The 19,937-nt window shown below is 40.0% G+C and overlaps 4 protein-coding genes across 6 annotated transcripts in view; 3 read left to right on the top strand and 1 right to left on the bottom strand.

Annotated features, from left to right (window-relative positions):
* Positions 1-2,416, top strand: part of LOC109537672 (tubulin-specific chaperone E) — a 4,875-nt gene extending 2,459 nt beyond the window's left edge. Inside the window, exons 4-6 of the mRNA XM_019904508.2 lie at positions 1,603-1,734; positions 1,783-1,954; positions 2,014-2,416. Of these exons, the coding sequence (XP_019760067.1) occupies positions 1,603-1,734; positions 1,783-1,954; positions 2,014-2,306 (597 nt within the window). The 3' untranslated portion in view covers positions 2,307-2,416. The remainder of the gene's footprint in view (positions 1-1,602; positions 1,735-1,782; positions 1,955-2,013) is intronic.
* Positions 2,417-5,240: 2,824 nt separating this feature from the next.
* Positions 5,241-7,633, top strand: LOC109537677 (actin-related protein 6). Its single transcript, XM_019904513.2, has 2 exons — positions 5,241-5,473; positions 5,680-7,633. The coding sequence occupies exon 2, from the start codon at positions 5,919-5,921 to the stop codon at positions 7,560-7,562; it is 1,644 nt and encodes a 547-aa protein (XP_019760072.2). The 5' UTR covers positions 5,241-5,473; positions 5,680-5,918; the 3' UTR covers positions 7,563-7,633.
* On the bottom strand, positions 7,569-9,791 carry LOC109537678 (chromobox protein homolog 5). The gene is made up of 8 exons (XM_019904515.2): positions 9,484-9,791; positions 9,141-9,263; positions 8,970-9,077; positions 8,707-8,763; positions 8,419-8,652; positions 8,195-8,365; positions 8,031-8,137; positions 7,569-7,979 (listed from the first exon to the last, which is right to left on the bottom strand). The coding sequence occupies exons 1-8, from the start codon at positions 9,634-9,636 to the stop codon at positions 7,955-7,957; spliced, it is 978 nt and encodes a 325-aa protein (XP_019760074.1). The 5' UTR covers positions 9,637-9,791; the 3' UTR covers positions 7,569-7,954.
* A 158-nt stretch (positions 9,792-9,949) lies between these two features.
* The window catches only part of LOC109537679, a 15,741-nt gene continuing 5,753 nt past the window's right edge, over positions 9,950-19,937 (top strand). The window contains exons 1-3 of one of the 3 annotated variants that reach the window (XM_048669870.1): positions 13,826-13,954; positions 14,360-14,506; positions 14,912-15,120. In XM_048669870.1, the coding sequence (XP_048525827.1) occupies positions 13,841-13,954; positions 14,360-14,506; positions 14,912-15,120 (470 nt within the window). In that variant the 5' untranslated portion in view covers positions 13,826-13,840. Of the gene's footprint in view, positions 10,075-13,825; positions 13,955-14,359; positions 14,507-14,591; positions 14,628-14,911; positions 15,121-19,937 lie in introns of those variants that run through there. The other 2 variants (XM_019904518.2, XM_048669871.1) reach the window with 2 other exon arrangements.

The raw sequence follows: 19,937 nt of genomic DNA, 5'->3' as shown, positions 1-19,937 counted from the left end.
ACTCCTGCCTCAGTGCTTCTGGTTTCTGACCGGTGACCTCCAACTTTGACGCTGAAGCTCCTTCTGCAAATATAACTGTCTATTAACTGGCACAGGTTCTTGTTAATACCTATTTCCATCATCTTATAGATGAGACCGTCTCTCCACACCCTGTCGAACACTCTTTCGACATCCAGTGTGAGTATTCCAGTCGTTCGGTACTGATTCATTTCTTTGGTGCATCTTTCTACTATCGTGAGCAGCTGAAGTTCCGTGGAATGCTTCCCTCGGGATCCAAACTGTTCTAGCGGAAGCAAGTCAGGCTCGCTCGTTTCCTCCTTAAGTCTCCTCAGTATAGCCCTTTCGGCTACTTTACTGAGAGGGGGCAACAGGCTGATAGGCCTGTAGTTTTGGGGGAAAATCCTGTTTTTCTTGGGCTTCGGGAGCATGATGACTTCCGAGTGCTTCCAGATGCTTGGGAAATGACCAGTCATGAAAATAGCATTAATCAAGTTAGCGACAGCTACCAGTCCCTTTCTCGGCAGGTTCCTCAGCATTTTGTTGGTGAGTCCATCTCTTCCAGGGGCTTTCTTAGCTTTGGTTTTTCTGATGATGGCTGCAACTTCTGCTGGCGAAGTTGGGGGGAGGTGGCTGCCTGGCCTTTCACTCCGAAGCTTATTTACTGTTCTTCTGACAGTTGCTTCGTGGTGTAGGTCATCGTTTGGGTGGTGGTTTTTTTTTTCGGTAAGGTTTGGAAAATGCTCTTTTATGCACTCCCAGAGCTGGTGGTCTGTCGCTCTGGGTTGTGTGGAACTCCAGCTAAGCTGTTTACCCACTAAAACCCTTTCCTTACCGCCGAGGTGGTGTTTGACCTTGCACCGCGGTCATTTCTGTCCTATTGTGCCCTCGTAATTTTACTCCCTCATTATCCCTGTATATTCAATGAATTCCAGAAGAATCTTGAGGGGAGTTCGCATGATCTGGTCTGGTGGAATTTCATGCCCTCCCAGGAGTCTTCGTCTAGCTGTTGCATATGGCGGGCAGTGACACATAACATGCAGAGTAGTTTCGTCCTCTAATTTGCAACCCCTGCAGGTCGGTTGATCGTTCAGTCCCATCCTGAAGAGGTGTTTTTTGCAGGGGGCGTGTCCTGTTAAAAAGGCCACTATCCTCCTTATTTTTTGCCTGCTGAGACCTAGCAGTTCATTTTTACGTACTGGCTGTGGAGGTCCCACCAACTGCTATGAAGTCGCGGTGTCTCCTCCCAGTACTTTCTGTGTTGTTCCAAGATCCACTGCGCAACTGCCATTGGGTGGTGGTTTACCCTGGCCACACTCTCGATTGCTTAGGCAAATGCCTCAGCTTTGTCGCCATCTGTAAATACCAAACCTTGAGTTCCGTGGAAACCTTCTCTTCTTAGGGCCTTTTGCATACTTCATATGCTTTGGTCCTCAGGATTCAACTCTCTCGAGCGGTTTTCCCATTTCTGGTTCCTGCGCTTCAGTAAGGCTTCTTTCAGCAGTTGCCCTTGTCGGTTAAGGGCGATTCTGTTTTCTTCTGTGGGATGTCTACTCCGTACGACGACAACTATCGCATATTGATTTAATTTCGCTGGTTTTTCAGTGGACCTCAGTGAGTGAGCTGAATAGACTGCCAAACTTAGAAGGGCTGCGCTTCTCGAACAACCCGATTCTAACCAGCGAAAACCCCGACACTGTCATTGCGCTGGTTGTGGCCAAAATCGCCTCTCTAAAGGTAACAAACCGACTAAAGCCGGCTGCAACTGCATTAGTAAGGTTCCAGGTGCATAACGGCAGAAACCTAATTGGCGATCTTCGGATAAGTGGCGAATTCCGGCGAGGTTGCGAATACGACTACTTGAAAAAGTACGGCTTGGAGTGGCTGAGGGTGAAGAACACGCCCAAAGAGACTGATTTTCTTAAGGAACACAACCGCTACTTGGACCTGGTGCACAGTGAGTACCACTTTTGTTGTAAGTTGGGCCCGTTGTGCTATTTCAGTTGTGTTTTAAAGTGTATGGGGAGCTCGAGCACGCCGAACTCAAAATCGAGGACAACAGTAAACTAAAAAATTCACTCATAGGCCTGAACCTCGTCCACAAGGGCCGAGAGGTCAGTAAAAAGGTGTCGCCCTTCATGTTGGTCCAGAAACTGCGAATTTTAGTGCAAAAATTGTTTAAACTCGAAGACCTGCCCGCATTGGTCTGTTTGGAGGAAAATCAATTTGAAATTCCTCTAGACGACGAGACGAAGGAGCTTGATTACTATTGCGTTAAGGACAACGACAGGGTTTTTGTTAACATATGATTCTTACGGCTTTCTAACCAGGAGTGTGATAGGCGGAGTTAAATTTTACTAAAAAACAAACGAAATGCTTTTGCGTATTTTTCACCAAAATATACAGATTTTTAACAGAAGTTTGATCGCTGCTTTGTGTCCTTGTCTAGTTTAAGTTCGGCCTGGGTAACTCAGTGAATTTTCATGAGTTGGCGTAGTGCTGCGCAAATGGCTTGGTGCGCCAACCCAACGCACTGGCGCAGTAACTCACTGGCTCAGATTAGCCTGCAGTAAACTCGTATAGAACTTGTGGCTTCGAAATTCCACAATCGCACAGGCAGCGTTATAATTACATAATACCTAATATAATCTCTGCCGATAATGCGGGAATCATAAATCACATGGTAATTTTCCTGCCTTCACGAACTTGCAATTCGAAGTCTGCCATCTTGAATGAGGTTAAATGTGATGATAATGAAGTAACCAGAGTGGGTGGTGCCACCTATGAATTGGTGGATGATGTCTTCCACAAGCGCAGTTCGTGGTGCGGCGGGGTGAGTTTAACTCAAAAGCGCAACTCAACACAGTGTTACCCAGGCCTAGTTTGAGTGCCTCTGAATTTTTAGATTTTTTTTACCTTGAAGAACACTTCAAATTAAGCAGTTTCAGTGGAAGAAACTCCTGGATTGTCCATAAATTAAGCCAAAAAACACTCAAACACAAAACAAAAGTTTGAGAAAAATCACGATTTTGAGCATTGTTGAAAATTGTTTTCTTGGGTACCTTGCATGTAGACTCATTCCATATGGGGCGGTTTAAGTTATTTAGGTTTTTTCAGGTTATTCATTTTTTAAAACACTCAAAATTCAATTCAAAAAGAAGGAAAAATAACTCAAAAATACGTGGCAGCATTCTGTTGAATTTCCGAGGGAGACAAGTTTGCGAATCCAAAAGTCCAACCAGCGCCACCTGGTGGCTAAAATTATAGCTACAAGTTTACTAGTAATTTGACAGATGTTTTATTGACATTGGTATTTAATCAAGTTTCGGTTCTCAAATTTTTTTGGTGACGCAACTCTTTTAAAAAACTAAATTTTTAACGGAGCCCTAAACCCTAACTAAACTGAAAACAAAACAAGTTATATGTGTATTCTTTATTAATATGCGTACAATAAAAAAGGTTTTTTGGAATGAAATGAAAATTGATAGGCAGCCATAATCGGCTGCCGCAAGTCAGAATATAGTTTTTTGCAAATTGGCTACGCTTCCGGAAACATCGAAAATCGACGATATCTTGGCTTTTTAAATTTAAAGTCCCTATTTTGATTTCATATTTTGTATTTGTGAACACTTATCTGTCATAGTTTTTGACATATGTCACATTTATTGCGTAAGTCAAAAACTGTGACAGATGAGTGTTGACTAATGGACATTCTGAACTCACAATTTAAGGCTGAATCCAAATATAAAATCGAAAAAACTTTCCATTTAACAAACCGAAGATGGCGTCGATTTCCGGTAATTTCGTAATGAAGTGCCGTCATTTTGGGAATACTATATTTGGACTTGCAGCAGCCGATTATGGTGCCTACCAAATTTCATATTAATAAGATTTCGGGAAATAATAATGTTTCTATCGAAAGAGCTACGTGAATCACCCTGTATTATTATATACCCGTAAAATATAGAAGTAGGTTTTTTTTTTGGTAGTTTATTTTTATCTTAGGTTTTCTTATAGACTCCGATTTAATACATGTATTAATTTTATTATCGGTGGAGCCCTACCGTAGGCTTTGGGGCGCACACTTTGAGTAACGCTGTTTTAAAGAAAAAGAAACAGAACGTCAAGCGTGCAAGTATTCGTGAGTTCAAAAGTCCAGACGCCCCCAGGTGGCTAAAATTGTGACTAAAAGTTAAGAAGTAATTTGATACTTGTTTTGTTGACATTGGTGTCAGATTGGTGTTTATATCTGATTCTGATTTGTTTTGTTCTATCAACTTTTGCAAGCTTTTGAAGAAATAGATCGAAACGCGTGTAAGTATTGTTTCATGTTATAGATATCATCAACTCCGATAAATAAACAAGTCTGAACTGTCACTCGACATCATAGAACAAGACTTATATAGCTCGACAACGAGTAATTTGACGTTTCGCAGCGCCACAATCGATAGTTGAACTCGCGAATAGTCTGCTATCTGAGTTTCGACGCGATAGATAATCTCAATCAATTAGTGACGTTAAAAAAGATGCTCGAACTTTTGCGAAAAACACAATTATTATGCATCTTAGCGCTAATGTTACATATGGAGTTATGAATGTGTTTTTGGACTTAATTTATGAACATTCCAGGAATTGTTTTCCTTGAAACTGCTTAATTTGAAGCGTTCGGTGACCATGTACTTTATATCTGGCGGATTTCAGGTTCTTTTTAATTTTCCCTTAAACTGCACTGAAAATAAGGCACATTCCGCGAAGAAAAACTGCGGATGGTCAATAGAATCATGCTAGAAAACATTTACAAATTTTAATAAAATTCCATATTGTGTCCATATTTACGCCATAGTTTGTGCAGAGTTGCCAGACTACACAAAATGGTTATAAGCAAATGGAATAGTATACTTTCGTGTGAGTGCTGTAAGCATGTAAGTTTAATTAAGTTTGAAGCACATACTACTCACTATTCACTATTAATGTTGTAAGGTTTAAAGATGCGTTGAATTTGGGTTAGTGTAGGTTTATTGTTAATTTTTAACTCATTTATTTGATTTTGATTTATATATTTGATCATATTTTCTTCTTAGGAACATATTTCCTTAAACATTGGCATTATTTAAAGGAAATGTCTCTTCTCGGAAAGTGCAAGTATAATTGATTATGCATGGGCAAAATAAGTGGCAACATTGGAATTTGAAGTCCAATTTATCACCGGTATCTGACCGCAAAGTATAACATTCCATGCAACTCCGCCCAAAATGGGAAGAAGACGTGTTGGAGATAACCGCAATCAATCATGATATTTGAAATAGGTCTCAAAATTTTGCAAAAACTATTACGGTGGGTCATAGGCCAAATTTTGTGTGTCGAATCGTCGATTGTTAGTTCTTAAAACAATATTTAACAGTTTGCACAGTAGCACTGGGTAATCGCATTATTATCCATAAATACCGGGTCGTTTGGACATGATTTTTAAAAGTTCGTAAGTGTTTTTTCTGAAAATTTAAGTACCATCAGACTATCACCATTTAAATACATACATTTCTTTTTCGCTGAATGTACATTATTTTAAGTACTTTAAGGGATAATTAAAAAGAACACCGACATTTACCACACATGATCACCTCGTAGATTTAATAACGCAACATCGCGATTTGACTCAAAACCGACTTTTCGCATTAAATTCAGGTAAATTGCCGTTACTACAATTGCTGCATGTCGAAACCAACATTAGTGCGGGATCGGGAATTTTCCAAACGCTTGGCATCCATGGCGATTACTCATCTGTCGCATAAACCAACAAATTTGAGGTTATGCGTCAATAATCAAAACAAAAAACAGAAACAAGTCTCTGCATAAATGTCTGGTTTGTTTTGAAAACAACTAGTTTAGCAGAGACAAGTCTCCGAGTTTAGGGTGTGAAAAGTATGGGTGATTGGGAGCCGAAGTCGGGCCGAACGCTCAAAAGACGGCGCAGCAGTGGAGGTAGTACGAAAGAAGTAGCACCAAAACCTATAAAAGCGCCAGCCTTCCGAGCCCTAGTGGTCGACAATGGCGCCTATACCATTAAAGTGGGCTTCACCACTGAGGAGGAGCCCCAAGTGGTCCCCAACTGTATCATGAAAGCCAAGTCGGAAAAGAAGCGGTTGTTTGTGGGCAAGCAGATTGAGGAGTGCCGCGACTGTTCGGGGCTCTATTTCCTGCTGCCGTGCGAAAAGGGGTACATTACGCGGTGGGAGGTGCAAAAGCCCGTGTGGGACCATGTGTTTAGCAGGAGCGTGTGCACAATCGACGAGAACCCGGTGGTGATAACGCAGCCTTTGTTTAACTTCAAGTCGATCCAGGACTGCATGGATGAGGTGTTTTTTGAGGAGTACGAAGTGTCTAGCTTGTTCCGATGCACGCCCACCGATCTGGCTTACTTGAACTATGCTAAGCACAATAAGCTGACAAAAAGCGACGCCTGCTTAGTGATGGACTCTGGATTCAGCTTTACTCACATTGTGCCTTACGTTAGGGGAAGCAAATTCCTTAGGGGCGTGCGGCGGGTGAATGTTGGGGGCAAGCTCCTGACCAATCACTTAAAGGACATTATTTCCTACAGACAGTACAACGTCATGGAAGAGACTTATGTGATCAATCAAGTGAAAGAAGACACCGGCTATGTGTGCGCCGATGTGAAAAAGGAGCTGGCCGAGGCCTCTAAGCCTTTCGGGTCGAACTCTATCGTGAAGAACTATGTATTGCCTGATTTCAATGTGATTCGTCGCGGTTACATCCAGGAAACCAAACCGGAGAACCCGAGCGAAGTTGAGGAGAGCTATCAAGTCCTCAGACTGAACAACGAGCGGTTTGTTGTGCCTGAAATCCTCTTCCATCCGTCGGATATCGGGATGAAAAGCATGGGCATTGCAGAGGCGGTGGTTAAGTCCATAATGTCCAGTCCCAAAGAGCACCGGCAGTCTCTGGCGAAGAACATCATTATGGTGGGCGGAAACTGCAAGTTTCCCGGCTTTAAAGAGCGAATGTATGCGGAGCTGCGCTCCCTACTACCAGATGCTTGGCAACTAGGGCTGTTCCAGCACGCCGACCCCATCACTTACCCCTGGAAAGGGGGCAGCGCCCTCTTGAGGACGCACGACTTTCGCAACAATTTGGTATCTAAACAGGATTATGAGGAGCTGGGCTCCACCCTTATTCAGGAACGCTTCAACAACTTCATGTTGGACAGTCGCCAGCTGGATCAAGAGGACGAAACTGGCAAACACTCGACAGAGTTTCAGTATTTATCCAAACTGAAGTCAGCCAGCATCTTTGGCAAACAGGAAGTTTCAGCTGCGGACAGTGATATACAAATCGACAGCAAAGCAGTCGAAACTGCTGCGCTGGACAAGGAGGACGTTGGAGCGGAGGAAGCTGGGCAGGATGCTGAAGGGAACAAGCGGGGCAAAAGCCGAAATAAAGCGCTTGAGGAAACTGAAGTTGCTGCTGATGTCGAAGCTGAGTCATCAGAGGAGGACCTGACAGAGAGTCCCAGCTTGTTTCCGCTGGGTTGCGCTTCTTACTTATAGATTTGCTTAAGTCGAAATAAAGCCTTTTTATTGGAAGAAACCAAATTACATGGAAAAAATCACGTACAAAACTTCAATTTTTCTAATAATGTCAACGACATTTCAACCCAAAATGGTTTGGTTATAGCCGTGGGTGACGAAGAAAGTGGTCAAAACTAAACAGTATGCAAATTCAAGACATACGAATTGAGTTTAACAGTAGCTACTCCTTCCACGGCTGTAGGAAACCAATTTCCACTCTAACCCTTACAAACGTTACATATAAACTTTCAGATATTTTTGTGCCTCATACATGGTACACACTAGATGAACATTGTCTTCGAATCGCAGAACTAAAGTTATTTAGATGCGTCCGTCTTTGATGGAAAACTTCAGCAGATGAGAAGGTGGTTTTATTCTGTATCGAAGTAATGGACCCTGAGAAATACCTCAATTTAGAGCGCGCGAAGCTTTTCATAGGCTACCCACCTGTCCTTGCCTCTTTGCCTCTTGCTCAGACGCCTGCTGTTCTCGTGCATGTTGAACGCCAGCCGCTTAACAGGCTTGGGGTTGACCCGCAGCTTGCCTTCCTTACTCTGAAAATTCCAAAGTTAGCTCCATCCATGTAATGAATGGCGGTGTTTGCGACTTGCCTCGTATTGTTTCGCGCGTTCCACTTTCTCCATGTATTTGGCGATCAGATCTTTGCAATCCATGTTGTCTTCCGGTTCCCAAGAGTTGTCCGATGCCGGGTAGCCTTTCCAGGACACCAAGAAGTCCCGCTTGCCGTTTTTATGGAAGTATACGTCAATAATACGATCCACCTGATAATAAAAAAGATATAACTACTCTACAACGTGTCACAAGTAGTTTGCACCTCAAAATCATCATTTTCATTCCAACTCTTCTCTGCTGGGATTTCTGTTTTGGACTTTGTCCGTTGTTTCTTGTCGTTCTTTTTGTTCTTCTTCGCCTTGTAAGCTTTTATCAGCTCTTTGCACTCCAGAGTGCTTTCTGGTTCCCATGTGTCGCTCTCCTCCGTATACCCCTTCCATCTAATCAGGTAGTGGCGTAGCCCTTTCACAATTTTCTCGTCCAAGACGGCTTCCACCTAGCGAGGAGCCTATTGGTAGTGAACTGGATTGAAACCAATCAGCAACCGTACCTCATATTCTGCGTCGTCACTATCGTCGCCCAGCGGATCAGTTTCGTCAGTGGGGCTCTGAAAGTAGCAAGGATTTTAGAACAGCTTCGAATCCTGGAACTTAAGCTCATGTCCCATGTATTCGTTTATACGATGATACTAAGGTGTTTCTATTGGTTGGAGATCTGTCAATTCGCCCGTCGTCGGACGAACTGACACATTTCCAACCAATAGAAACAGTTTCGTATAAACGGATACATGGGACATGGGCTTTACAGCTGTACCTGTAGCTCGGCCTTGGAATGCACTGTTTTGCTTTTACGTCCCGACGATTTCTTATTGCCATTCTCCTTGGCAGGCTCTGGATGTCCGTCTTCATCTTCAGACAAATGCTTAAAACAGTCACATGTAGCAAGAGCTTCCATTTACACTATTATTCACAAAACAAACAGTACCTCTTCGCTTTTTGCCGAAGCAAACTTGGACTTTCGGCCTTTGGTTTTGCCGCCAGCCGATTTGCGTTTGCCATTTTTCTTTGATGCTTCTAATTCGGGTTCTTCGTCTTCAGACGAGTCCGCCTGCAAGTGAAACAAGTAAATAATACAAACCCAATTTAATGTTAGATTTTAAATTTCCCGCCAGAATTAGCGTTCAACCTATGGGAAGGTCTGGCATTTTGACGCCAGCATTGATAGATTTCCTTTGATGTGGTCTATGGTTCCAACAAGACGCAAAACATGCAATAAATCTGTTTTTTTTTAATCCGGTGTTATCGGAAGCAAAGAAACCATTAACAACCTTTAGGTTCAGGTCGTTTTCTTCTTGATTTTGATCAGTATTTCTTTTGGATCGCCTTCCACTCTTCGTTTGGGACTCCGCCTCTTCATGCTCCACTCCGTTCTCATCTTCACTGGACTTCTCAGGATTTTTTTTCGGCATTTTTCGCTTCATTGTTTTGAAGTTATTGAATCAAACCGAGATTTGAAGATACTTTTACAAAGTTGATAGGTGACGTTAAAGCGTCAGCAGATGAACGCCAGCAGGCTGTCACAAATATCCCCCAAAATAAGGGGGGATGTTCTGTGCAGGCTGTCATCTAAATCTAGATTCTGCAGTTTTGGCATACTTACTGGTCTTTATCTATGTTGCCCACCTTGAAGTTGTCAGCCTCAGTCACTTATGCGGAGGGTTGCCACCCTAATGTGACTAAGCTGTGACTATTATCACGTTGTCCACACTGCATGGCAAAAGGGCCGTTTAACTTTTTGAGCTGTCATAGGTTTTGTTGTTTAGGATTATCGTAATATTTCGCGCAAATTTAATGTTTTATTTGCCCTAATTAGTGCTTCCTGATAATGTTCAGTAAATGTCCAGATTGCTGTCCTTTTGGTAAGTTAATTTATGGCATGAATCTTGTTTGTTTAATCCAAACCCAAACGAACGCAACAAACTCTTGTTCCATGTTCCATGTTCCATGCCATAGTATGTAGTCTGTGGTTCCATGATACAGTGAATCATAGCAGTGAATACAAGGTAGGATATTGCGTCGAATTGCGTGACGTCAGTGGAAGTCACTGCGTGTCGTGATTTTTTCCTGTCTGCTAAATGTGATTAAATATAGCTTATTTAGTATCCGTCACATTTAATAATTTTTTTATAAATCTGTTATAATTACAAACTGCTTTGCAGCAGGTTTTAAACTTGAAAATGAAAATAACAAAAATTTATTTATTTTGTAGACTAGCACAGTTGCCAGATGTGCAATAAACTATAGCGTTTGTTTTTGGTAAATGCCCTATAAGTTCGAATTGCAAATTCCTCTCATGTCTCATAATCATCATTTTTGAAATGCGGAGATTTTATTTCGGAGATTTAACTCTCGTATTACTAATGCAACCGTAAACTACACACCGCATTTTTTATATTTCTGAACCGACACTTAAAAGTAGCAAACAATCTACAGTACACTTTCCAACTACCAAACGCGAAATTCTCAATTGTTTGTCTACAAGATGCCGAAACGCATTCGCCCCATGATCCAATGAATTCATTCAATGATACAGAATGGATTCATTGAATGATACAATGAATTCATTGTTTCGTTTGGCTCTACCCGATTTCACGAATGACACTCTGGCAACACTGCAAGCTAAAATGATGAAAATCAGAGATTTTGTAGACTTCTTTAGGGTATTTTTCTTCGCAATAAGCCTAAATCAGGTCCCAAACGCGATTTTGAAAGCATTGAGCTATACAACACTGCAAACCATATCCTCATCTCACTTTCCACTTTTGAACTATTGCGTTTTAAATTCAAGGAAAATCTGTCTAGGTTACATGCATTTTAAATGGGATCAGCTGTTCACTTTACCAAAGTGCTAACCAGTGACGTCATGTGCGCACGAAAATCGAGTTTTCGACCGATGAATATCCTATCCTGCCTTGTTTTCATTGTAGGTACGGGTCCACTGAATACTTTAGTATCGCGACATGCTGGAAACTCGTGTTTCCTGTCGACAGGGCAAATTAAATGTGTATCGCAACAAAATTCGTGTTGCGGCTATACACCACTTGATGCCCGAGAGCATTTAAGTGGACACAGATGTTTTCTTTTTGCGCTTGTGTTTCATACGAAACAAACGTGGCTTGTTTCTCAGGATTTGTTGCAGTACAAATTTTACAATGGAGAAGTGGTTAACGGATGAAACATTGAAATTAGTTGCGGAATATTTGCAGTTTTTTAGTATCTGTCTTCGTTTTCGAGTTATTTGCACAAATATAAGTCCATGTAGGGTTCCTGGGTGATTTTCCATGAATTTTCTTATAATTTTTTTGTTTCCTTTTGTTCACATTTTTTTGTGAAAGAAATTAATTTCATAATAAATTGAACTATTCGTTACATTTATGTATATTTTTATTTGGATTAACTCTGGAGACAGCCGATAAATCTCAATTATTGAAAATGAAATTAAAGTAAAAAAAACGACGGAACGAAAAGGACGCAACAAAATATATTGTACCGTGGATGGCCGAGTATCAAATTCTTTCTTCAACTTACAACTTTTATTCCACTCGGTACAACTTTAACTACGGAACAGGAACAAACTAACTTCTAAAATTAATGTCAACTTCACAAACGATAACAATAACACACGGAAAATACGGATTTCCGACTCGCGGGTTTAACTTCTTCTGCACCCGGTCGCTCCTGTCACTTCACTCCCCCCTGGTCTGGTTCTCGTCGTCGCTTATATCCTTTTCTCCAGGTATTCCAGATAGTTCTAGAAATCTCCAGAACAGGTGCGAAACTTCCCGCTTGTCAGTGTCATATTTGACAGTAAATGGGGCCCAAATGGGGCTCCCATTTACTGAAACACCATGAATTTCCATCCCCCATTCCAAACGTGAGTACCCCAGGCCATTTCCGTTACAATATATATATATATATAAAATGATAGAAAATCACCTAGAAACCCTATATGGACTTATATTTGTGCAAATAACTCGAAAACGAAGACAGATACGAAAAAACTGCAAGAGATCAGAAAATTCTTAAATGGAACAACAAATGCAAAAATGTGTTCGGTCGAAGTCAGTGGCGCATCACAAAAAATCTCGGGGTTAAAAGAGGGTATGCCTCTAGGAAAAAGAACACCCTGTAGATTTTCACAACCAGTCGCCTTACCTACGCGCCCCTGCTCTGTGTCCATAAGGTTGTGAATCACCCTGTATAATCAAATTCTGCTGCAGACACACGTAAAAGGTTTTTGTAAAATCGAGGAAATGTAATTACTTTATTAATTGTTTAGCCCCTAGTTCAGTTCTTCTTCTTTTATGGTTGAAAGTACAATTAGAGCAGCAACAAGTTTTCTCGACAATTTCAAACCGAAAGTGATTGACTGGAACGAGTACGGAAAAGTCTGTGGAGATACAAAATTGTTGCGCTGCTTAGGTATTCTAGTGGACACGAGTCGCGCAACATTTGTAGCACAGATACATGATACAATGTTGCGTATACAAAAGTAGCTTGCAACTCGCTGTCTAGTAAACACAGCACGGCAACAAATGTAGCGCAACAATCGACTTGTTGTCTGTATTTTTTAATTAAGCGATAAGATGAATTATAATCAGTGATTAGGATGAAAATAGAAGATAGGCAAGAAATGTTCACATTTTACTGCCCTAAAGCTACGGGTCCACTTGATACTTTTGTACCACAAGTCGATTGTTGCGCTACATTTGTTGCCGTGCTGTGTTCACTAGACGGCCAGTTGCCCGCTACTTTTGTATACGCAACATTGTCTCGGTGCTACAAATGTTGCGCGACTCGTGTGCACTAGATACCTAAGCAGCGCAACATTTTTTTTTTATCTCCACAGACTTTTCCGTACTCGTTTCAGTCACCCCAAAACAAATCGAGTTTCCATTTAAGTTTTTTTTTAGGCCCATGGTTAACAAGGTACAGGGTGTTAAAGTTCTAAAAATGTTGGCATTTTCTCTTTAACTCCTACAGTTTATGAGATATTTTGCTCAAATTTTTAGGTAAAGCGACTGGTTGGGAAATTGTGAAAATCTACAGGGTGTTCTGTTTCCTAGAGGCATACCCCCTTTTACCCCCCGAGGTTTTTTGTGGTGCGCCACTGACTTCGACCGAACACATTTTTGCCTTCGCTGTTCAATTTAAGAATTTTCTGATCTCTTGCAACTTTTGCTTATCTGTCTCCGTTTTCGAGTTATTTGCACAAATTTAAGTCGATGTAGGGTTTCTGGGTGATTTTCTATAAATTTTTTACATTTTTTTTTGGTCTTTTGTTCACATTTTTCTCTGAAAGCTTTAAGTGCATGTTGAAATTAAACTAAACTTTAAAATTTATTTTTTTTTACTTTAATTTATGTTATTTACAATAATTGAGGTTTACCGGCTGTAAGCTAATCCAAAGAAAAATACACAAAAATGTAACGAATATTGCAACTTATTATGAAATCAATTTTTTTCACAAAAAAATGTGAACAGAAGGACGCAAAAAAAATTCATCGAAAATCACCTAGGAACCCTACATGGTCTGATATTTGTGCAAATAACTCGAAAATGAAGACAGATACGAAAAAACTGCAAGAGATTAGTACATTCTTAAATTGAACAACAAATGCGAAAATGTGTTCGGTCGAAGCCAGTGGCGTACCACCAAAAAGCTCGGGGGGTAAAAGGGGGATGCCTCCAGAAAAAAAAGACCCTGTAGATCTTCACAACCAGTCGCCTTACCTACAGGTAAAGGGTCTAAACATTAGCCTACGTAAAAAATTTGAGCAAAATATCTCATCAACTGTAGAAGTTAAAGAGAAAATGCCAACATTTTTTGAAACTTTAACACCCTGTATCTTGTTAACCATGGGCTTGAGAAAAAAAACTTAAATGGAAATTCGACTTGTTTTGAGGTCCTCTACACGCCCCTGCTCTGTGTCCATAAGGTTGTGAATCACCCTATATTCTGGAATTAATTTGTCCTAAGATAAGAAGAAAATAATTACATATGCGGAAAGCAATTAGTCCTGCAGATTTTTTTTCATCCCACAACTCAGGTCTCGCTTCAAATTCCGCAATTAATTGCAAAATTTCAGTTTCTCCATGAATTTTTTACCGCAACAAATCCTGAGAAACAAGTCACGTTTGTAGAAGTCAGTCAAGTCAGACAAAGCGCAACTAGTGAAAGCACAATACTTCATGGATAATGTTATAAATTCAAACTCCAATAAAAGACTGTGGAACAACATTTGTATTCTGTCGATGATGGCGAATGCGCCCGAGTTTAAAGAATATGTGGTAACAGCATTCCATTAAAAAAATCGCTTAAGTATTAGAAACATGGAACGCAGCACTTTGATGTTAATTGCTGTTGTTATAGACTTCTTTAACATTTAATATGTTGATTTTTTCCTTCCAGGTAATATTTGCTTATCACTGTTAAGTCGCTTTATGCAATCTACAGTGATTTCGCTGCGTAAACACTTTTGTGCAATATCGCGACGTCAAACCGCAAACAAGCCTTTTTATTGCTTGCTCGTCAAAATATCGGGCAACAAATGCCCATTGTGTATAATTGCCCCAAACCACATTAATCGAGAATCGCCCATCTTAAACGTTTGCTCTCCGCTCACCGCGACCAGTGAACTTTCTCCCATCCAAGCCAAACCTGATCAACTGTATTAATTAGATAAACAACTTCAGGTTTCTGTGCTTGTGGGATTGTTGAGTGTTGGATCGGTCCGGCACGGTGATGTAAGAAGTTTTCTGGCAATGACAGGCAAAGCGACGAAACAGGACAGGCCTAAGCGCGGCTTCAAGTTGTTCTTCTTTCCCAAGGCCCAGGGCCAGAAGCACAAGCACAAGAAGAACAAGTACTACGTGAGCCATAAGGACGAGTCGTCGCCTACAGGGTGAGTTAGAATGCCACTAAGTGTTTTACGCAACGATAACCAGGGAAAGTTTGCAGTTTTTCACGCCAATAGACGAAACTTTCTCTTTTTTGCGAGCTTTTGTTATTGTTGCTTCAATATGGCAGGTTATCGCGGTTTTTTATTCCAATCCGTCATTATGACAGAAGTCCGAGTCGCCTGCTGCCATAATGTTCTGGAAATTAGCGTTAGGTGGCCTGTCAAGAACAAGCTCTCACAGTACTGTTACTTTGCGCTCAATATTCATAAATTACCTAGTTCACATAACATCCTAGGGGGGATGTTCTGTGAATTAGTTCAACAGTGGGGTTCGGACAACCACATTTGCTTACCTACTTCCCTGAAATGAGTCCCGTTCGACACAAGGTCATTTTCATCGAAGTTAATTGTCGCTTAAGAAACATGCAGTGAGCCTGCATAAGTCCTAAGAATGTGTGCCGTAAATCTGGCTTTGGACGACAAAGTATGTCGCTTTAAGGCTGTGTAAGTGTTTTTTTTTCGTAATTTATGTTCTAGCACCGTTTGACTTGCTTTAGTAAAATCCATTCGAGCAGGTAATTGAAAAATCCGATAAATGCGCGCCCTTGACACCCATCTGGGCCGTTGTGTTGTGATTTTGTCCAACAAATGCGGGCCAATGGTCACAAAAACCCAAACGGGTTAATAGACTTAAGCGTAGCGAGCAACGAATGGGAGTTAGTTGCTTTTCAGGTGCCCAAATATGATCCTGTTTAGTGTGCTGTATAATGACAGGTGTGTCTAAGCACGTTTTTTATTTCCAATTTCGTCTTGTCAAAGTGACAGTACTGGGTATTCAAGGGGGCAGTGAGCTATTAAGTCAATCGAGGAAATTATTTGTTTAAATTGTCGGGTTCCAGATAATGAGACACCAATGGGAATTGTTTTATTATGTATTGATGAATTTTTTTCTAAATCGTATTTACTGATTTTGAATTGCAAATTGATAACAAATTTATCCAAACGTGTCTGAATTATTCAGTTTAATTATTGCGGTGACTTAACAGTTGATTAAGCTTGTTTTTGGTTAAAATTTTCTCTCTTACCTCTTTGTGACGTCACTCGAGTCGCTCTGTGGTTGCTGTCAGCTTGACAGGTTCGGGGCTAACGCCAAAATTGACCAGTAAACTGCAAGCGACAATTTTTTTAAATTTAAATAATGCCGTGGCCCCCGATTGAACCAGCCGAACAGTGCCGATTTTACAGTTTTCTCAGCTTGAAGAAGTTTCCGTATCTCAGTTTTACCGACAACATTTGGTAGGTTGAAAAGTTCCACTTTTGTTTCGTTTTTTTTTAATTCGCTCTGCTTATCGCAATTGCAGCCGTTTCTATATGACCTTTGTACTTCAATTACGACCCGCTATTATCGTCTGCTTAGTTCGAGCCCATTAATTGGGTAAAATATGCGGAACTTTGGCGAGCACAGCGCGGTTTAAAGGTTGTAAACGGCAAAAAATGTTTTGGGACGCCGTGAAATGGCTCGAGCCATTGGGAGTTTGGGTTCTTTTCATCTCAATTCTGTAAGTGATTTTCTCGATTAAAACACTTAGGGTGAAAAAACACGCACGTACACTAGGCCTGGGTAACTCAATTATTATTTAGGAGTTAGCGCAATGTTGCGCCAACCTAACACACCGGCACAGTAATTTAGTTCCTTTGCTGGGAACATGTTAAGGACTTTTTTTACTTGTTTTTAGATTTATTTTAAGGGCAATTTATCAGTAATATTTTCAACATTTCTTCAAAATTTCAGAATTTTCCAGTTTCAGCAGTAATTGTTTTTTCAAAATGCTCAATTCTAAAGATTCACTTAAAAATACTTAAGCTATATCTTAAGCTATTTTTCGCGAAAAATTATGAAATAAATCCATCCACTCGCCTCCTTCGTCGCTTTGCAAAAAGGTTTTAAATCGCTTTCCAGCTTCGAATTTGGGACAAAAATCAAATAATTTTCTATCAAAAAACGAACTGAATAAACTTTTTTTGGAGTCGAATTCGGGACACAGCGAAACTAAATTTAGTATGTTTTTCCCTGTATGACAACTATTAAGGCTTTTGCAAAAACCGATCACAAATCTAAAAGTTCTTAAACAAAAACGCAGACAAATGTAATTTTCTGATGATTTTCTTCTTATCTGACAATAATGGGGGCTTTGCAGCCAAAAATGACGAAATTGATTTTGCCGGAAAATTCGCCTGGTTTATCGGTTTGCAGGGAACTTTAGAAAACCCCTTTCAGCTTAGAATTTGGCACAAAAACCAAATAATTTTTTTCAGTTTTTCACCGAAAGTAATTTAGATTATTTTGAAAAAAAAACGACCCGACCAAAGTTTACAAAAAATAATTTGGAAAATGCATCGCCCTCATCGCTCTGAGGATTTTTAGTTTCTTTAAAATTTCAGTTTTTTTTAAGCAATTCTGTTTACGTAAAAAACGTATTATTTTCTAGTTTTTCTTAAAAATACTGACAATCTTTAGGTATTTTTCGCGAAATATTATGAAATAAATTTTATTAGAACACTCCCTTCTTCGTCGCTTTGTAAAAAGTTTCGAAATCCCTTTCCATCTTCGAATTTGGGACAAAAATCAAATAATTTTTTATCAAAAAACGAACTGAATAAGCGAAAGTTTATAATAAATTATTTGGAAAACTCGTCACTTTCATTCCTCTGAAGAGCTAGTTTAAAAAATGTGTTTTTTTAGTTTTAACTGATTTTTTTGCGTTGCTTTATACTCAAAAACTTTATTTTTAGAGTTTTACTTAAGAAAGTGACGATCTGGATGTATTTTGCGCGAAAAAAGTCTATAGCTTTGTAGGAATTTTACAAAAACTTTTCAGCCTCGAATTCGCGACAAAAACGAAAATAAATTTCTCTCTCGTTTCTTGCCCAAAATCATTAAGATTTTCTGCAAAACCGATCAGAGAACTATAAGTTTTTAATAAAAAACGCATAAAAACACTATTTTTTGATAATTTTCTCCTTTTGACAATAATGGGGTCTTTTCAGCCAAAAATGGCAAAATTGATTTTGCTAGAAAATGCGCCTCGTTCATCGGTTTGCAGGGAACTTTAGAAAACCCTTTTTTTTTTTAAAGAGTTCAAGTTTTAGCAAAGTTTCTACTAAGCAATTCTTGCTGTACAAAAAACGTATTATTTTTACTTAAAATACTGATAATCATCAGGGGTATTTTCTGTGAAAAATTATAAAATAAGTGTTATTGGAACACTCGCCTCGTTAAGCGCGTTGTAAAAATGTGTCGAACCCCAATCATTTCGTCCAAAAATGTGAACCCTAATCATTTTTTTCTGGGTTTTCCCAAAAATATTTCCTATAAAGAAAGTAATTAAGATTATCTTTTGTCCCGGTCGAAGAAAGACACCAGAGGGCAACAGTTTACAAAAAATCAATTGAAAAATTCGCCACCCTCATCGCTCTGAAGAGTTTTGAAGTTTCTTTAAAATTTCAGGTCATTCCAGTTTTAGCAAACTTCTATTAAGCAATTCTTGCTGCGCAAAAAACGTATTATTTTTACTTAAAATACTGATGATCATCAGGGGTATTTTCTCTGAAAAATTATAAAATAAGACCTCTTTTACACGAGGATACAGTTGGCAGACCGAAATCTCCGATACCATTTACATTGCGGGATACTCATCGCAGACTTGTAGCAAGACAGCAAAGTAGTAGCCCGGTTCTCACAATTAGCAAGTCCATAAACGAACAGGTCCATAAAGGCCCTTAGAAAATCGGCCCCGGAAGTCGTAAAATTGCCAGAGCGACTGGAACTCACGGCTGATCGAAATTCAGTTGCCGAAACTGATTGTGAAAAGTATCCCTGTGTGTACGGTTCCATAAGGCTGTATGTTAAACGAGTATCCGAAGCAATAGTTGCCGGGTAAAAGTATCCTCGTGTAAAAGGGCTCTATGTAAAGGCTAAATGTTATTGGAACACTCGCCTCGTTAGCGCTTTGTAAAAATGTGTCAAACCCCTATCATTTCGTCCAAAAATGGAAATCCTATAGCTATTTATGTACCAAGGGCGTTACGGACTCTATAATGCCCTGAAGGCCGAACTAGCCCGAGGGATAGGTTTCGGCCTGATGGGTATGTTTCACCAGTGTTGGGCAAAAATTGATTTTTATTAAAAAAATTAAAAATCACTGATTTATTTAAATTAATCAAAAAAATCATCATTTTTTTGATTTTTATTAAATCAATTGATGAATCCGCTTAATTAGCTGTTTTAAAGTCATTGCAATTTTTGCCGAGAAGATTCAAGCTATGGATTGAACCGATTCAATACTTGTCCGAACGCATTTTCGACGGAAAATTATTGTCGCAACGGCCCGTGACTCGTTTTCGCACGTTGCCCGGCGTAATCTATAAATGCCGTCGCCTTTCTTCGGTCTGATTCATTTTGTCACAAAAGTTCAAGAGAGGCTAATGATGAAAAGTGTGTAGGTTTTTTGTGTTTGTGTAATAATAATAAGTCAGTTTGAAAAGAACGCAATGGCTGGAAGACAAGAAGACAGTATTTGGCAGTTTTACATCAAAACCACCTTCTCTAATAGGTCAGGATGCAGAGCAACTTGCAAACAGTGTAAGAAAGAGATTCAAGACAGAGTACAAAGAGTGAAGGCACACCATGACGTTTGTAAGAGGCAACAAAACAAACAAGGCACAACAAATGCAAACATCGATCTTCCGCCCAACTTTTTTGAGACTGGGAGTGCTTCTTCCTCCTTTACATTTCCCTCGACAAGCTCCAACTCACCTCC

Source organism: Dendroctonus ponderosae, unplaced genomic scaffold (genome assembly GCF_020466585.1).
Source record: "Dendroctonus ponderosae isolate FM_Combo_2020 unplaced genomic scaffold, Dpon_F_20191213v2 Dpon_F_20191213_9, whole genome shotgun sequence".
Lineage (NCBI taxonomy): Eukaryota > Metazoa > Arthropoda > Insecta > Coleoptera > Curculionidae > Dendroctonus > Dendroctonus ponderosae.
The sequence above is the reverse complement of the archived record's forward strand: the minus strand, read 5'-3'. Positions and strand labels throughout refer to the sequence as shown.